Source organism: Scyliorhinus canicula, chromosome 12, assembly GCF_902713615.1.
Source record: "Scyliorhinus canicula chromosome 12, sScyCan1.1, whole genome shotgun sequence".
Taxonomy (NCBI): Eukaryota; Metazoa; Chordata; class Chondrichthyes; order Carcharhiniformes; family Scyliorhinidae; genus Scyliorhinus; species Scyliorhinus canicula.
The window spans coordinates 64,230,502-64,249,451 of record NC_052157.1 but is presented as its reverse complement, the minus strand read 5'-3'; the positions used below and the strand labels follow the sequence as shown (position 1 = coordinate 64,249,451).

The 18,950-nt window shown below is 45.2% G+C and overlaps 1 protein-coding gene across 4 annotated transcripts in view; it reads left to right on the top strand.

Annotated features, from left to right (window-relative positions):
• Positions 1 to 14,746, top strand: part of LOC119975213 (probable histone-lysine N-methyltransferase PRDM7) — a 29,716-nt gene extending 14,970 nt beyond the window's left edge. For 2 of the 4 annotated variants that reach the window (XM_038814833.1, XM_038814834.1), the window contains exons 5-8: positions 3,947 to 4,079; positions 4,709 to 4,846; positions 12,723 to 12,994; positions 14,487 to 14,746. In XM_038814833.1, the coding sequence (XP_038670761.1) occupies positions 3,947 to 4,079; positions 4,709 to 4,846; positions 12,723 to 12,994; positions 14,487 to 14,558 (615 nt within the window). In that variant the 3' untranslated portion in view covers positions 14,559 to 14,746. The remainder of the gene's footprint in view (positions 1 to 3,946; positions 4,080 to 4,708; positions 4,847 to 12,722; positions 12,995 to 14,486) is intronic. The other 2 variants (XM_038814832.1, XM_038814831.1) reach the window with 1 other exon arrangement.
• The last annotated feature ends 4,204 nt before the right edge of the window (positions 14,747 to 18,950 follow it).

Below are 18,950 nucleotides of genomic sequence, written 5' to 3'. Positions count from 1 at the left end.
TGAGAACCACGTGGGGCACCGATCAGTTTGCGTTCTAGCCAGCCTGCTCCTGTTGGCAAAATCAGGATCTCACCATGGCATGGCGAGAAACCAATAATCAAAACTTAAGGCCACTCTCCATGCAATAAATGGGAATGACCCCTATCTGACGGCCCCTGTGATCTAACCGCCTCCACAGCAAGTGGTCACGGGGGAGCTGATTAATACACCTTTTTAAAAATGTGAAGCTGGCGGAACGGCTGCTGCGAGGTGGTGTGGAAACATCTTCACTCCTGGACTATGAGCCTGAGGGCACTGGTGTAGCTTCCCATTGCTGGGGGTGGAATCTATGATTGGGGTGGGCCGCCACCATTAGGGTGGATCGCCCCTCGTTGGGGTGGAAGAGGGGTGGGTGTCTCAGCGCCAGTGGGTCCTCCATGTCACCCCTTGGATTGTGTGTGCCTGTTACATGGACAGCCCCAGGCCCATTCCTGTCTGTCTCACTGACCACCCATGCCTCCCACTGACCGTGGAGCAGTCTGGCTATGTCGTTGAAGGCCATTGCTAATAGGAACTTGGCAATTGTAGTTAGGTGTGCACGTCAAAACTCCCAAGTGCCAGAGGTGTCATATGTCATGGGTGTAACTTGTTTAATGCTGTCGATATTGTGTTATTTGTGTTGCTAATTTTAGGATGGTTTGCGGAATGTTCATAAAGATCACAAGTAGCTTTTAAATTGAACAAAGCTGTATATTTATTCACACTACTTTATTAGATTTAACACTCCGATATCATACACAGTTGATAATAAACATAATCTGCACTCATCTACTACTAATTTCTGCACTGTTACATTAACTATGATCTGCTCTCACTCACACTATCTTTCCATCAGTCTGTCCTCTCGCTTTCTCCTCAACCTCTCACCCATAAGGCTTAGCAACAATGCCTTATATAGTTCTACATCTAGCTCCCTCTAGTGGTTGATTTGGACATAACATTAACCCTTACAGTTCTTTACATTTATGATAATGTCACACATATGTGTCCCCAATTTCCCCGAGCCCTGATGGTGCCATCCACCTTCCCACCCCTGCCGACCCCTCCCCCAACTATTTCACCCTTTACCCCCTTCACCCCTTTCCAGGGCCCTCTCAGTGATCCTCAACCTGTTTAGCCTTCCATGCTGTACTGCTGCGTCTAGGTGTGTCCCCAGGATGCACATCAGAGTTGAAGGCAGCCTTCTGTCTATCGCGTCCTGTGGCCTACTGTTGGGAGCCCCAGGGTCGGTGACAGCCCCGCTAGTCTGAGCGTCGGGAAGCTCACAACAGTTCCTGCTCGCTACAGTTCTCAATGTGCTTGATGGATGAATCCTTCCAAAATCTGTGAGCAATTTGGAATATCTGCAGATTAGTTAGACGATGGACGTTAACTTTGTTTACATGAGGCTGCACAGCAGGGTTCACAAGGACAAACTCAATGATCACTGCTACATCACTGAAATCTCAAAGTTGCTGGGCAGAACCTGGATCACTGCTCTTTCGATGTCTTGATCTCTACTCGAAAAATATGGTTGTGTGCAATGTTGAAAGGCGCCATGATCTAGCTCTAACATGCTTCCAGAGTCCTGATTCTCCTGTTAATTTTTGTTGTGTACAGTTTTGAACAAGACAATGAAGGATAATTAGCATCTATGGAACATATTTTTATTCCTTCAGAAAAGCTGAGAGAATAGAAGAAAACCTTGTATAGTATCTGATTATTATTTACTCATATACGTCATACTCAATTATGGGTTTTTTCGTATTTTTAATTACCTTGTATAAATGCAGATGTGCTTTCATTCAGATAGAGCGAGGTTCCCCAGAATGAAGACATTCTTGGTTGCTTTCGTACCTCAGGTAGAAGTCAATGATGTTTATTGGACAATAATATTTCTCTCTCAGTGATTGTGCTTGGGTTAGCTACATTTGGGATATCTGTGAAGAGAATACAGAAGGGTGGTATTAAACATGGGAAACCGTCTAAAATGTGTGCCTTAGTGCTACACGAGGAATGACTGATTTTCTTAAATGGATCTTGGGGACCGTTTTTTATCAAATGTGATACAAATGTCGTGAGAGTCCCTTTGAGAAATGGGTGTTTATCAAATGGCTGCAGTGATGTCATTGTGTGGGTGGAGCTCAGCTGTCTGTCTTTTACTTTTGTTTTTGAGCTGGCAGCTGCCGTGTGTTTAGTTTTGTTTTCAGAGGTGGAGAGCTGCATTCAAAGCAAGCAGCTGTATCATGAGCTTTCTCTCTGCAAGCTAAAGAATGTCTCCAGATCATTGATGATTTCAAAGTAGTACCTGTTTCTGTAGAGCATTTAAACTTGCTGTCTTTATTTTTAAAATGATTTAACTTATGGATGTTGTTTGGGAGAATTTATTACGGGTTACCTATATAATATTGTATTTGGGAAAGTATCAGTGTTTGTAGTTGATACGATGTTTACTGTGTGTTTATAAAATGTTAACTGGATTCATAGAATAAACATTGTTTTGTTTTTAACATACTTTAGATCTCTGTTGCATCACACCTGCAAAGTGGGCCCTTCAGCTCCACATCACCAAAATCTATTTAAAGTTGTGGGTCAGGTGAACTCCATGATACACATTGGTGTTCTATAAACCCTGGCCCATAATAAATTGGGGACTCGTCCAGATTAAAAGTTTATTTTTTGTGATTGGATTGGCTCAATGAACTGAAAGCCAGTGAGGGGTGAGCATATTTGTGTTTGCTTTTCAGGCGTGGTATACCAGTTTAAGTAGAGAGTGCGTTGTGGGCAATGGCTCTTTCAGAGGCTCGGAAGTTTTTTGGGGGTGGAGAAGGTCACATGCAGTACCTTACAAAGACTAAAAAACGGCTTTTAAATTTGGCAAAAAACATTGCAGTTAGTGTTACCTGATCGAACACAAAATGAAGAGGTGCTTAAGGCGCTAGCTGAGCATTTAAAATTGTTTCAGATACATCTTACTCAGTAGAAAGGGTAAAAATTCAGTTCCAAATCAAGCAACTTGAACATGAAAAATAATTAAAGCAGCTTGAATAGAAAATGAGAGAAAAAGGGAGATACAGATCAGAGAAAAATAAAAGGAGAGAGAAGAAAGAAATAAAGAATAGCCCTAGCAGAACAAAAAGAAAAAGAGAGAGAGGAAAGGGAAAAAGAGAGAGTTTGAACTTCAGAAAATGGCCATGAAACATGACAGTCAGTTAAAATTGGCAGGTGTAAAGGGAAATGTACAGTTGGAGGATAGTGATGAGGATAAAGAGAAAGTGCGTCGTAGTCGAAGGCTTGGTGGGGATCTATTTAAACATGCCCAAGCATTACCAAGGTTTAATGAGAAGGAGGTAGAAGACTTTATCATTTCATTTGAGAAGGTGGCTAAACAAATGAAATGGTCACAACATGTGGTTGAGGTTTTACTGATTCAAACAAAGCTGGTCGGTAGTGAAGTGTTTGTATCACTATCAGAGGAGGTATTTGGGAAGTATGAGGAGGTGAAAAAATCCATCTTCAGTGCCACCTGCTGTCTTTATTTTAAAAATAATTTAACTTACAGATGTTTTTTGGGGAAGTTATTCAGAGTTACCTGTAGAATATTGTATTTGGGAAAGTGTCAGTGTTTGTAGTTGATAAGATGTTTCCTGTGTTTATAAAATGTTAACTGGTTTCATAGAATAAACATTAGTTTGTTTTAAACATACTTTAGCTCTCTGTTGCATCACACCTGTAAAGTGGGCCCTTGTGCTCCCCATAACCAAATTCTAGTTAAAGTTGTGGGTCAGGTGAACTACATGATACACTTTGGTGTTCTCTAAACCCTGCTCCATAATACAAGAAATAACGGGGAGGAATATGGATAAATACTTTGTTTTCCATATAATCTCTGTCGCAATTCAAAAAGTCTGGGCATTCTGCATTTCAGAACCAAAAAGTTCCATCGTCGATTACATTCCATTCAGAAGAGGATAAAAATGATGGAACTCTGGGCTTCTCGAATGACACAGTCACAGATAAGAAAGAGATCGTTTCTGTGAGAAAGATCAACAGAAAAACAGGTACCTTGGTTTGGTGAAGTGATGCTCGTAGTTAATCCAATGATGGTATTTGTCCTGTCATAAAAGATTTCAGTAAAGTATATTTGAGGACGTTTCAAGGATGAATAAATGCTTGACATGACAATGTGACCACTGCAGCAGTGTCTGAAGATACATTAATTCCGTGTCTTGCTGAACGAGATAAATATCTTCAGAATTGGCAGCTGCTGGGCAGCATGGTAGCACAAGTGATTAGTGCTGTGACTTCACAGCGAATGGGTCCCAGGTTCAATTCCCTGCTGGGTCACTGTCTGTGCGGAGTCTGCACGTTCTACCCGTGTCTGCGTGGGTTTCTTCCGGCTTCTCTGGTTTCTTCCCACAGTCCAAAGACGTGCAGGTTAGGTGGATTGGCCATGATAAATTGCCCTTACTGACCAAAAAAGGTTAGGGGGGGTTATTGGGTGACGGGGATAGGGTGGAAGTGAGGGCTTAAGTGGGTCGGTGCAGACTCGATGGGCCGAATGGCCTCCTTCTGCACCGTATGTTCTTTGTTCTCTTGATCATTCAAAAAATAAACAAACTTTACATGCACCAAGAATTACATTTAATTTATCATGTTCTGTCCATGATCTTTTTTATTTATTTCACAGTTGTTTGCTCTGGAAATACTTTGGGATCTACAAATGAACAAGTGATCAAAGAGACTGAAAGTAGAAGATACAGTTTGAGAAACAGAGAGAGAAAGGTTTATACCGAAGAAAGGGAACTTTGTGATGATGACTACCTGTGTATGTACAAAGTATATCCAATCCTTGGGTCAGGAAGAATTTATTGGGAGATTTGGTGTGATGACATTAGGCCTTGGTAAACCAGGGCATTTGCGATAAAAATGAACATGGCATTGTAGCAGGAGAGGAGTGCAAACCTGTGCTTGCCTGTCACTAATTCTTCATTATCTTAATCACAAAAAATATCCTAAATTATGGGTTATTATTCTGAAATATTGTATTGTAATAGAATCTGATTTCTTTTGTAAACTAAAGGCCTCTGATTTTAGGGAATAACAGACTCATTTATGTTTGAGTACATTTTATTACATTTATCCAATTACTCTGAGAATCAAGTATGGAGTCTTCAGTATTGGAAGGGATGTGGTTAGAAAATCATATAATTCAAAGTATAGTCTAAATTGTGGATTGGCTCTCGGTCCAAGTGTGATTTGTCTCAAGGTTTAGAAAAACATTTGTAACTGGCTCTGCGTTAGCTTCATTTAAATAATAAAACTGTAATCCAGAGGAAGTAATATCTGATTGCATTATGATCTTCACGCTTCTTTGAAATTCAGTCTCCACCTTCAAAATTCCCTTGCTATTTTTGTGGAGTAGACTATTAACCAAAATAATCTCAGGAGGCCCTGGTACAGAACAAACATTTATTAGCCAATGCGTTGGGAGAGCACAATCTCAGAAAAAAATCTGTGGAGCTGGCTCTATCCAACTGAGAAACCAAGTAATAATTATACATTGTAGATCACATAGATAAAGGCATAATTTACATTTGATCATTATCTGGTTCTAACTTTACATTAAACAAATTACAGGTGTTTACCCAGGCAGAGTGAGTATTTTCTCCCCTTATATTTCCCTGGCTCTCTCCCTAATCTCTTGTCAGCATGCTGGTTGTGTCTGTGTCTTTACATCTTAGAAAACTAAGTGTAAGATCTACACTTTCCTGTTATTGCATATATTAAGTAACGCCGACCATGCAACTAACAATGCAGAATCTTGTCTATCCGCTTCGGGTGCCAAGTAATTTTATTAGGTATCTATTGATCGATTATGACAGAAATTCGCGTTACAGAATTTACAAAGTTCTCAGTTCAGCCCTTGCCTGCAAAAGACTGTTTTGAGAATCAGATTCTCCTTAGTAACTTACAGAACAACTTGAATTCAAAATACAATAGCAGTAATTTTGGAAATAATGGAAATAATAGCCTAAAACTATTACCGTTTTAGGAATTTGTTATCAGTCTAAGTCAATCTATTCCTGCCCCTATAACATGCTGATTGGTTTGGATGGGTCTTCAATACATTTGATTTGATGATTGGGTTGTCAATCTTCAATATGCAACATTAACTTGGAATTATCAGTCATGTTGCATCTTCAAATTCTTTAGTGTGTATTGCTATGCAAAATCTGTTCTTATTGCACTGGTATGCGCTTTATCTTATGATTCTTTCTTTTGGACAACGGAAGGCTCATATGAACTCTCATGTCAACCTGACCTTCATTGGAAATGTTGCACTTGCTCAGCTCGTTGCGAGTTGTTCCTTGCAAACAGATATCCATTTTGCAGAAGCAAGCAATGTCCATTTTGTAAAGGCAAGCAATATCCATTTTGCACAGTCATGATGGAATCCATTTTAAATGGTTTCTGATAGAGCTTTTTAAGTCAATTATTAATTCAATTTATTAATTAATCCTCTTTTAATGACAAGAAATAGCTAGTTTCTTTCACCAAGTTAGACTGAAAAACATGTTATTGAGGGTCTCACAGGTGGCTTGGAAAAATAAGTTTTCTGAGGTCATTAAAATCCAGTTGGACTGAAAAACACGCCATTGAGTGTCTCACAGGTGGCTTCTATTGCTACGTAAGCATTTAATTAGTCCCATTTGATCTTTTGCTACATTGTGAAATTTTCCTCTACTGACTAATATGCTGATCAAAATCCTTTAATGGACTATAATTATTGTTTGCCCTGAAAAATCATTGTAATTAAACCATATTCATTAGTTCCCCTCCTACACTGCCCACTCATACCTTATCAGGTGGAGCATGGTTTTGGGAAACGTTTGCCAAAGTTTTCATTGTTACTGTCAGTGCTGCCTCTTTGGAATGAAGGACTGAACATACTGCCCAGAAAAAAATCTTGTGTACAACAGAGTGGGGAAGATCTGACTGGCACTGTGTGTAATTTTCAGCAAGGAAGGTTGTTGCTCGTTCTGCTTTCCCTTAATTTGCTCTGTTATAATTACCTTTGCTCAAGAGTTGCCAGGTATCTTTCTGATACCACCACAAGGTTCAAACTGAATATTGATCAATGACTCGATACACCAGTTAGTAAGTTTGATATCAATGCACATTTATTTACACACACATCCAATTATTACTCATGCATAAACTCTACTCGCTAAACTACAACTGCTACTAAAAGCCTATACTTAACTTCGAGTGCCCACTCAGTCAGAGGAACAATGGCCGTTGTCCGGTTCTGATACTGTTGGCTTCGAACTGGTATAGAATACTAGCTAGGAGCGTTTATGTCGTAGCGTGCGTTGACCTTAGACTTACTTGGTTGGTGCTTGGCGGGCCTCTCGTAGCTGAGAGCCTAATGCCAAGGTGAAGGCAACGAAGAGGAGTAAGAGTAAGAGCAAGAGAGCGAACTGACCTTGGGGACTCTGCTTTATAGCCCCAGTGTTTTTGCCCTTCTTGGTGGATCCTGGACTTGGTCCCAATTAATTGGACCATGTCCCAATCGTTTGTATCGATTCTCTCCAATAACGCGGTTGTTCCCCGATCGTTGGACTCTAGGTAACCGTTGGCCTGCCTTTGTTTTAGCCTCCACTGGCGCCGGGTCTTAACTGGTCATGCCGTTCCTGAAGGAGCATGGACGAAAGAGTTCGATCGGTGCTTGCTACTTCGATAGCGTACGGGGAAAGTGGGTCTGGGACCTGTAGTGCGGGGGCTGCGTTGAGTGCTCTTTTTAAAGCATCCACGGCATCAGTATGCTGCGGAAGCCATTCCCAAGGTGCCTGTTTCTTGAGAAGTTCCGAGAGGGGCACTGCTTTAGTGGTGAAACCGTCGATATGGTTTCGGCAGTAGCCAACCAGTCCTAAAACTGACCGGAGGGCTGACATTGTGGGGAAGGGGCAATTTGACAATCGAGTCAATCCTTTTCTGCTCGATCTCGCGTTTACCATGCGTGATAACTGTTCCCAAATATATCACTTTTTCTTCCAAAATCTTGGCCTTTTTGGGGTTAACTGTACATCCAATTTCTTTTAGGAGTCCTAGGAGTTCTGCTAGAAGTGAAATGTGCTCTGCTTTTGTGTCTGCCTGTAGTAGCAGGTTGTCTACATCTGGACCAGACATTCGGGGCGGGAAAATTTAGCTTATCCATTTGCCAGCTGTCGGTGGAAAATGGAGGGGGAGTTATGGAAGCCTTATGTTATGTCATTTAAAAGTGAAGGCAAATTTGTACTGGCACGCTTTAGCCAATGGAATGGACCAGAAGCCGTTACTAATGTCCAAAACCGTAAAGAATCGTGACTGGAGTCCCTGCTTGAGCATGGTCTCGGGACCTGTGGCTACGGTGGGGGCTGCTGCTGGGGTTACTTTGTTCAGTTCTCGGTAATCAATGGTCAGTTGCCATGATCCATCGGTTTTCCTGACGGGCCAAATCGGGGCATTATTAGTGGAGGCTACTGACCTCAGTACGCCATGTTCTAACAAGTTATCTATCACTTTTGAGATTTCTCCCTCTGCTTCTTGAGGAAATCCGTACTGTTTCTGGGGTCTGGGGTCAGGACCTGTAATCTGCACAGAGCCAGCCATTCTGCCACAGTCGTGCTTGTGCTGTGCAAATGCTGCTTTGTGTTCTTGCAGGACTGCCCTAACCTGTTTGTCTGCACTAATTGTTCTCGGGTCAAACCAGTAATATCCAACTGAGCTGATCCTATTTGCATATTCCCCTACTGTGAGCGTGGTGGGGGCTCGTGCTGCTTTTGCCATTCTCCAGACACATTTGTTGACTAGATCAAATGAAAGGTTGTGGGAGCTCATAAAGTCGATTCCTAAAATGTGTTCTGCTGTGTGGGGCAGATCAACTAACACTATGGGGTGCTTGGTTGCTATATTGCCGATTTGTATGGATACAGGGGCTGTGATGTGTCCCTGCTGTGAGTGGCCTGTAAAGCCGCTGAGGGTGATGGTGTCTGTAGTGGGCCATGTGTCCTTCTGAAACATCGTGGAGGAATTGAGCGTGGTGCGGGACCCTCCTGTGTCCCAAAGAAATTCAATGAGCTGACCCCGGACTTTGCCTGCTACGATCGGTCGACCGGACGTATCCCAAAGGGTGTCGCAGACCCAAGTTGGGGAGCCCGAACACCGTCAGTCTGTGCCGTTCATGTCTCCCTGGTCTGAACGGGCGCGAACACTATGAATAGGCTTTGCCCTATTCCTATTTAGGGTGCCTGTCTGTTGGGCTCTCTGTGGTTTCTGTGGCTCGTTGCACTCTCGTGCAAAGTGTCCTAATTGACCACAGTTGTAACACTCCTGCGACTTGGGCTGGGGTGGGCTGTACCTACTCTCATTTATCCATGCGGGGTTCTGGTGCGCTTTAACTGTATGCATATCTGCATTTGCCTGCTCTTCCTCGGGTTTCCTAAAATTGGTTTTGTTCTGAACGGATTGCTCCCAAGCGTGGGATAACCTTTTCAAAAGCCATTTCTCATTGTGGGCCTCATCTGAGGGGTCATAATTCGCGCAAGCTCTCTGTCCTGCCTCTGTTGCATGAGAGATCAAGATTCAAGTCCATTTTGCCATGTTATCTGGGGACAAATGGGCGCGGGCAAATTCTCCAAAAACTACAGTGAAATGAATCCACAAGAGCCCAGCAAACGCTGTGGGGTCCTCTGTCTTCTTTTGCCTGCAACTATTCAGGCCTTCTACCGGGTCTCCACTGTTATAGCCGATCACATCAAGGATCGCTGTGTGCATCTCTGCTAGGGTACCTCGTCCTACATTATGTGGGTCGGGAAGGGCTGCTACGACTGAAGGATAGAGGCTCAAAACTGTGAGCTTTACCTGCTCTCTCTCGTCCAGGCCGTACATGTGGCCTGCTGTTTAACCTTCGCGAAGAATTGGTGGGGAACTGTAGTGGGGAGGAACGGTGTGATTTTCTTGCACGCGTCCCGTAATTGGGTCACGGTTAAGGGGGTTGTATACAGGAAATCCATGTCTCCTTCTGCTGCTGCCCTGCGGTGTGTGGTTACCGGATTCATGGGGGTGTGTGTTGCCTGTTCAGTGGGGGGTTGGGGTGCTCTCCTTTTCTGGGGCTTCTCCTGTGTACATGCTCCATGTACGTATCTATGGGCTGTTTCGTTTAATTCCTGCCAATCGGGGCCGTTTTCCTGATCTAGTTGGGGTCCGAATGTGCTCTGAAAGCCATTTTGAACTGAAAGCAGGGATTGCAATTCTGCAATTTGCTTCTGGCACTTTACGTGGTCTACCGAGCTCTGCCTTTGTTCCGTTGTGGAAGCATGGAGTGCTCGTAGGGCTGCTTTTAAATCATTGCACTGTTTTTGCAATGCCTCTACATGCTGTTCTGTTTCTTGTCTTACCAAGACCGCACGTTGTGTGTCCTGGTAGGCCTTGTCATACTGGGTCTGGAAGCTGCTTAAGTGCGCCAGACAAGACTGGTGTGCCCTCTTGGCATCATCCACCTCTCTGTCTTTTGCTGCTAACTTCCCTCTTAGCTCGCTGTTCTCTCCCTCTATCTCGCTCACATCTACCTTACTCGTTCTATCTCTCTCCTCTATCTCTCTACGGAGCGTCCTAATGACCTCCTCTGTGTCTCGCAATTGTGCCAGACAGGACACGATTGCCATTGGCTTGCGAGCTTTTCCCAAGCTCTTCTTGTGGATCTCGGTCAGGTTCTCCCACCAAGTATGTCCTATACTCCCGGGACCTGTTTCTTTATTCGTGCAAAATTCGCTCCAAAGGGGCCATTCTTTCCCTTTGAGGTAGTTCCTTATTTCCTCTTCCCAAACGGGACACTGTCCTACTCTGCTGGTCACTGCGACATCGAATTCCTGTGGGTTCATAATGTGTTCCATTGCCTTCATTGCCATCTTTCCTATATCTGGGTTCTCTATGAAATTTGGAACATGGGGTGATAAAGCGGTGATGTCAACACGGGTATGGCTTACGCTAATTTCCGGCCTACAAAACTCCCGACAGTTTTACTCAACAAAATCTCTCAGGTTTACCTTATATCCCTGTTAGTACGCATGCATTAACACACTTCTGAATTCTGGAGGATTGATCAGTACTGCTTAAACTCTTGTAGTTTTTCTGTTTCCAATTGGATTTCTTTCTTTTTTTTATAAATTTAGATTACCCAATTATTTTTTCTATTAAGGGGCAATTTAGCATGGCCAATCCACCTACTCTGCACATTTTTGGATTGTGGGGGCGAAACCCACGCAGACACGGGGAGAATGTGCAAACTCCACACGGACAGTGACCCAGAGCCGGGATCGAACCTGGGACCTCAGCGCCGTGATGCGGTTGTGCTAACCACTAGGCCACCGTGCTGCCCCTCCAATTGGATTTCTAATTCAAATTGTGGGTTCTCTCGGAGTTGTGGGGCCACTTCTAAGTCGGATCCCGTCAGACGTCGGCAGTAAATGTTGCTCGTTATGCTTTCCCTTAATTTGCTCTGTTATAATTACCTTTGCTCAAGAGTCGCCAGGTATCTTTCTGATACCACCATAAGGTTCAAACCGAATACTGATCAATGACTCAATACACCAGTTAGTAAGTTTGATATCAATGCACATTTATTTACACACACAGTCAATTATTACTCATGCATAAACTCTACTCGTTAAACTACATCTACTACTAAAAGCCTCTACTTAGCTTCAAGTGCCCATTCAGTCAGAGGAATAATGGCCATTGTCCGGTTCTGATACTGTTGGTTTCGAACTGGTATAGAACAGGAGCGTCTATCCCGTAGCGTGCGTTGACCTTAGACTTACTTGGCTCGTGCTCGGCGGGCCTCTCGTCGCTAAGAGCCTAATGCCAAGGTGAAGGTGACGAAGAGGAGTAAGAGTAAGAGCAAGAGAGTGAACTGACCTTGGGGACTCTGCTTTATAGCCCCAGCGTTTTCACCCTTCTGGGCTGACCCTGGACTTGGTCCCAATTAATTGGACCGTGTCCCAATCGTTTGTATCGATTCTCTCCAATAACGGGGTGTTCCCCGATCGTTGGGCTCTAGGTAACCGTTGGCCTGCCTTTGTTTTAGCCTCCACTGGCGCCGGGGAGTCTGTCCTGGTACCGATTATTTCAATGTTTCCTTTGTCCACGGAGATAGCTCATTACTATGCTAATGGCTTGTAGTTTCAGTTCTGTCTGGGTTCTGCAAGTTCCAATCCACAGGAAACCTTGCACATGCTTGTTTTTTTCTAGTGCTGTCCATTTTTCCCTGCACTCTTTGCGAGTATCCATTTTGGAATCGGGACGTGGCCACACCAGGTGGCTACAAGGTGCCCAGTTACTTTCAGCATCTGATAAATCATAGAAAATCCTACTTCTATTGGCAGACTGAATTCTAATGAAACGATAAAGACCATGGGTGGCATTCTCCGTTCCTTCAGCCAGCCAATGGGGTTCACCATTGTGGCCACCCCACGCTGTTGGGAAAACGCGGACGTGGGTGTGCTGCCTGTGGAGGGGAGGATCCTGCCGACAGAGAATTCAGCTGCATACCTATGATAGGTCATCTGCTTCTTCTCAGTAAAAGCCTCCTTCACTGTCATGAAACCTAAATAACGAATGTAAGCCCTTATTCATCTTTAATTATATTTGTTATTTGATAGTTTGTGAAGACTGCGAGACATTTTTTATTGAAGAATGCCCTGTGCATGGTCCTCCAGTATTCATCAAGGATGCGGTTGTTGAATTCAGCCAACCAGACAGAGCACGTTTAACCCTTCCAGAGGGTCTCAGCATTGCAACCTCGAAAATTCGAAATGCCGGTCTTGGCGTGTGGAATGAAGGGAAGGTTATTCCCAAAGGAGTTCACTTTGGACCCTATGAAGGAGTCGTATCAAATGAAGAATCAGCTGCTATCAGTGGATATTCATGGATGGTAAGTTCCTAAAATGGTATTCAAGTTTCTTACTTGTTTGAAAAGAAAGTTCAGGCCTTATTTGAATGCAATTAAAAAAAAAAAATTTAGAATACCCAATATTTGTTTCCGATTAAGGGACAATGTAGCGAGGCCAATTCACCTAACCTGCACATCTTTGGGTTGTGAGGGTGAAACCCACGCAGACATGAGGAAAATGTGCAAACTCCACACAGACAGTGACCCGGGGCTGGAATCGAATCCGGGCCCTCAGCGCTGCAGGCAGCAGTGCTAACCACTGCTCCACCGTGCGGCCCTTTTTGAATGCAATTTCAATCATTTATTTCAGGTTTCTGTTCCTGGTTGCTACTGGGTGCAACTGATGAGTTGAAAACAATTGAAGACAAAATCAGTTTCGCTCTGATCTTTCTCATCCTGATCTGGCCACAAAACTTGTAGAGTTGTTCAAAACTGAAGTCTACTATTACTGGGTATGTTCATTGGAGATCTGGTAGTAACCAAGGAAATCTTTGAGCAGCAGACACCGCCAACAAGAAGCAAGAAAGCAAACAAACCTAAATCAGACTAAAACCCACTTTTCTCTCTCCATGTAGACCAACTTATTTTTTTTCACTTTTCACTTCACTGCTCACAACTTTTTCTCACCTCAGCTGATTTTGTGATTCCCTCTTTTTCTCTGCTCCCTCCTCTTCCTCTGTCCCTGAACCAGTTCTTCTCCACCATCTCCTTCTCTTCCATCTCTGTTTTCTATCTTCCCTCCATTTAGTTTATTGATACATCTTCACGGACACATTAGGAAGATGATATTGGGGTCAGGATTATTGGGTCTTTGGCTGAGTTGAGACTTTCATGGGTCTGTAGATGACGGGTACATTGCATGTTTTCAAAACTAACCTGATAACTTCCCCATGTTGGGAAACTGATTTCATTTGGGGAGCAATGGATTAGATCCTTGAGGCAGCAGAGTGGGAAATGGTTAGATCGGGCCAAGCTAATGCTAGGAGGAAGTTGTGGAACAGATGGCAACATGCCAGAAAGCATGGCCTTGACTTAATTCAAGGATCATTCCTCACTTTACAAAGCTCCTTGAGAGTGTTCACCACTTCTATGTTTGTTGCTTTTATGGAGCTCTACGCTTTTTAATTCAAAGTATAGTCACAGAAAACAGAAAAGGATTTGTTTAAGTTTTACTGAAGAAGTGGGAGGCTAAGACTAGTTTTTTGCAATTTATGTTCAGCTTGACCTCTTGCTAAAATAAAGGTCATGATGTGGAGATGCCTGTGTTGGAATGGGGTGAGCACAGTAAGAACTCTTACACCAGGTTAAAGTCCAACAGGTTTCACCTGAGGAAGGAGCATGCTCCGAAGCTCGTGTTTGAAACAAACCTGTTGGATTTTAACCTGGTGTTGTAAGACTTCTTGCTAAAATAAAGGTAAAATTGATTTTCTAACTTTGAAGTTTCCAATCCTTTTATTAAAATATCTTTCTGCAGATCAGTAAAGGCAAGCAAGATTTTGAGTATATTGATGCGAAGGATGAATCTAATTCAAATTGGATGAGGTAAGGGAAGACTGATACAATATCCTCATGATCTGAGAACCTTGGCCCCAACCAATCTCCTCAGCCTGAATAATCACCCTCAGCCCACTCCAGCTGATTGGACTGATTTCCCCAGCTCTCCCTCTGTCTGACAATGTCTCCTTCATTGCTCACAGTCCGCAGCTGCATCATTATGCCACAAGAGAATCTGCTCAACAGCCAGACAGCCTCACAGTCTGGGTGGCTGTGTCAACATTGGGCGGAATTTAACAGAAAAATTTTCAAGTTCATTTGCGGCGGGGTTTGCAGGGAGTTTCCCACCGGATCTGCCAGCGGGTTTCCCACCGCTGTGAAACGACGTTTAGGGCAGGATTCTCCGACCGCGTTCACCCGCCGACGAGAGAACCCCAGCTGAGGTCAATGGATTTTTCCAATGTCAGCGTACCGATCATGGCATTCTTACGGTGGGCGGGGTGGAAGAATCCAGCACTCAGTCACTTATTTGGGTGCTAGAAATTTCTCTCCGGTTTAGCCCACACTTGGGGCGGAATTTAACGCAAAAATTTCTAAGTTCATTTGTGGTGGGTTTTTCCTGCCAGCTGGTGGCAGGAAGGAGATGGCCACTGGATTGGGGATGATGAGCACTGGATTGGGGATGATGAGCACTGGATTGGGGATGATGGACACTGGATTGGGGATGATGGACACTGGATTGGGGATGATGGACACTGGATTGGGGATGAAGAACACTGGATTGGGGATGATGAGCATTGTGTGGGGATGGTGGACACTTGATTGGGGATAATGGGGAGGCACGGTGGTTAGCACTGTTGCCTCAAAGTTCCAGGGTCCCAGGTTCAATTCTGGCCTCGGGTTACTGTCTGTGTGGAGTTTGCACTTTCTCCCTGTGTCTGCGTGGGTTTCCTCCAGGTGCTTTGATTGCCATCCACTGTCCATAGAAGTGCAGGTTAGGTGGATTAGTTCTGCTAAATTGCCCTCAGTGTCCAAAAGTTTAGATTAGGTTGGGTTACGAGGATAGGGAGGAGGTGTAGGTTTAAGTAGGGTACTCTTTCCAAGGGTTGGTGCAGACTCGATGGGCCGAATGGCCTCCTTCTGCATTGTAAATTCTATGAACTATGCCGGCGAGTTCCCTACTGCTATCAAATGACACTTAGGGCACGATTCATCCAAAAGGAAACAAAGTCCCCAGCCAGCGCGTTTAGCCGTGTGTTTCCTGACACCCACAGTGCTGAGAAATACAGAGCAATTCAACCTGACACGCGTTGAATAAGGGGCCTGAACGGAGAACGCGCAGCTGAGGCCTCACATAGCCCCGTTTTGTAAGGTGAGGAGCTCCATTCGCCAGGATTCCCCATTTTAGCGAGGGGTCGGGATGGCATTTAAAAACAGAATCCCGATCTCCGACGCCCCTGAAATAATCCTCAATGTCCTCCTCCCACCAAGCCCAAACGTAACGGGAGGGCTCAACAGGTGCCGGAATGTGGCGACTAGGGGCTTTTCACAGTAACCTCATTCAAGCCCACTTGTGACAATGTGCAATTATTATTATTATTATGAGGCAATGGTGCTAACCACTGCGGCACCATGCTGCCCTTGCACCTACTTCCCGAAGGGCATACGGCTATGGGCCTCTGATCCCCTGGGGGACTTCCACGAGCACCTCTCCCTCTGGTCCCTGTTTGTGGGGACCAGTGCTGAATGGTGCTCAGCCGAGGTCTCTTGAGGCAAAAGGGTTGAATCCCCAAAGCTTCAGGTTCGTCAGGAATTTGAACATTAGAGTGATTCTTACTACCTCGCTCTAATGTGCAGATTTGCAAAAACGTTGATCCCGCCCATTGTGGGCAGGATTTGCATCGTAGCGTGTCACGAGATCCAACAGGAGTGGAGTCTCCCCGCTTTCATCATCCGGGTGCTCCGGTTTCCTCTCTTACGGGCCAGAGTTTCGAGAACCCCAAAGTATATCATGGAGTTCACCTGAACCATAACTTTGAATGGATTGTGGTTAGGGGGAACACATGGGCCTACTTTCCAGGTGTGGTACCACAGAGAGCTAAAGTACTTTTAAATTAAAACAATGTTTATTTATGAAACCAATTAACACTTTATAAACCCACAGTAAACATCTTAACAAACTATCAACACGAATCTTCCCCACAGATACAATATTCTATAAGTAACCCTTAATCTTTTCCTTACAACATCCCTCAGACAACAAACCCTTTTAACACAGATCAGATTTACATTCACTAATGAGAACAGTTATCACTTGAAATCCTCAAATGATCTGGCGACAGTCTTTAGATTGGGGGCAGCACGTAGCATGGTGGTTAGGCTAAATGCTTCACAGCTCCAGGGTCCCAGGTTCGGTTCCCGGCTGTGTCCTTGTCTGTACAGAGGTCTGCACGTCCTCCCCGTGTGCGCGTGGGTTTCCTCCGGGTGCTCCAGTTTCCTCCCACAGTCCAAAGATGAGCGGGTTAGGTGGATTGGACATGCTAAACTGCCCGTAGTGTCCTAAAAAGTAAGGCATGGGGGGGGGGGGTTGTTGGGTTACGGGTATAGGGTGGATACGTGGGTTTGAGTAGGGTGATCATTGCTCGACACAACATCGAGGGCCGAAGGGCCTGTTCTGTGTTGTACTGTTCTATATGTTCTATATTGCAGAGATGAGATCCTTATACAGTACCTTGCTTTGCCCTGCAACTATCCAGCTCTCAAAACAAAACCAAACAAACCCTGTGGCTGCCTGCTCAAAGCGAAAGTAAAGCAGACAGACAGCCGAGCTCCACCCACACTCTGACATCACTGCAGCGATTGATAAACACCCATTTCTTAAAGGTACATCCACTACAGTTATTCGTTAAACACCCATTTATTAAAGGTACTCGCACATGACACCTCCCACTAGTCCTGAAAGATGTGCTGTTAGGTAATTTGGATCATTCTGAATTTTCCCTCTGTACCCGAACAGGTGCCGGAATGTGGTGACTAGGGGCTTTTCACAGTAATTTCATTGCAGTTTTGATGTAAGTCAACTTGTGACAATAAAGATTATTATTATTATGCCTTTCGCACATCCCAAGCGGATTCCAGTGGGTAGGCCCTGCTATGTAGCATGTGGGAGCTATTGCCCAGCATCCCAATGAGCCCTTGATGCCATGGACACTGTGCCTGAACACTAGAATGCAGCGGCCAGCATCCGAACACCACCAGGTATACTCCGGGCATGAACCGGGGAGGGGACCAGCACCCGGTCTAGGTAACGTTGTCTAGGGTACAAGGTCTGTGGTCCGGTGAGCAGGGCCCCCTTACTGCGACCGGATGTATGTGAGCACGCGTATCGATGAGGGAGGGCTGGGGAAAAGATGCCATGGAGGAATGGAGGGTCCTGGGGTGGAAAATATCGCTGGTTGCTGTTTCTTGCACCCTCTCTAATACCTTACAGGTATTACACATGATGGACGATACCTTGGACCCCGCAGAACCTGCCCTAGTGGTGCTGCTGGCAGGCGGAGGAGACAGCCAATGGCAGAGTCGACAGAGACTTGAGGTGGCAGCCACATAGCAGGGCACCTGCCCATGGCCTGAGGTCCCGGCCCCCAGCAGGTAAAGGAGATACCCAGAGGGGGAGGCCCGAAATAGCAGAAGGTGTAGAGACGTCACTAGCCTTTCAAACAGATGACGGACAGCATGTGCCACAGAAGGCTCCACCTCAACAAGAGGGGGTGTAGCACCTGTGCCATGTCCTTGCAGACTTGGCACCACGTGGAGGAGTAGGATACCCACCCCAGGGCCGTCAAGGTTACCGCAGCCCTGAATATTCCGTCTCAGAATCATTCCAGGGCTCAAGCGAGGCCATGCGAGGCATTTCACAAGCTACAGCCCACAAGTGCATCCATGAGGTCACAGTTGCCCTGCTTGTCCAGGCAGAAAACCATTTCAACTTTGACATGGAGCAGGCCCAACAGGATGCCCGGGTAGCAGGATTCTGCTCCATCGCGGATTTAAGGGGCTAATAGATGACACGCATGTCGCCTTGCATGCACTGATAGTCTGGGAGTGCCCAACATCACAAGAAGAGGTTCCACTCCCTGTGAACATCCAGCTGTGCAACCGCACATGAAGATAAAACACTGTGTGCACTCTTCCAGGGAGTGTGCATGTCAGCGGCGAGGGTCCGGAAAGCCTGGAGGACCAGAGATGCCCTATCCTCGCCCACCTCACATGGGATGTGGCCCCGGTAGTCATCCCCCTCTCACCACCCATTCCCGCCCGCCCATCCCTCGGCCGTGCCCCTTCCCCCTTTTCCATTCTCTCCCGCGCCACCCAACTTCCCACCCTCCCAGCTTTGGGTTAACAATATTCCAGGGCAATGGGATTGTGTCAAGGGTCACGGTGG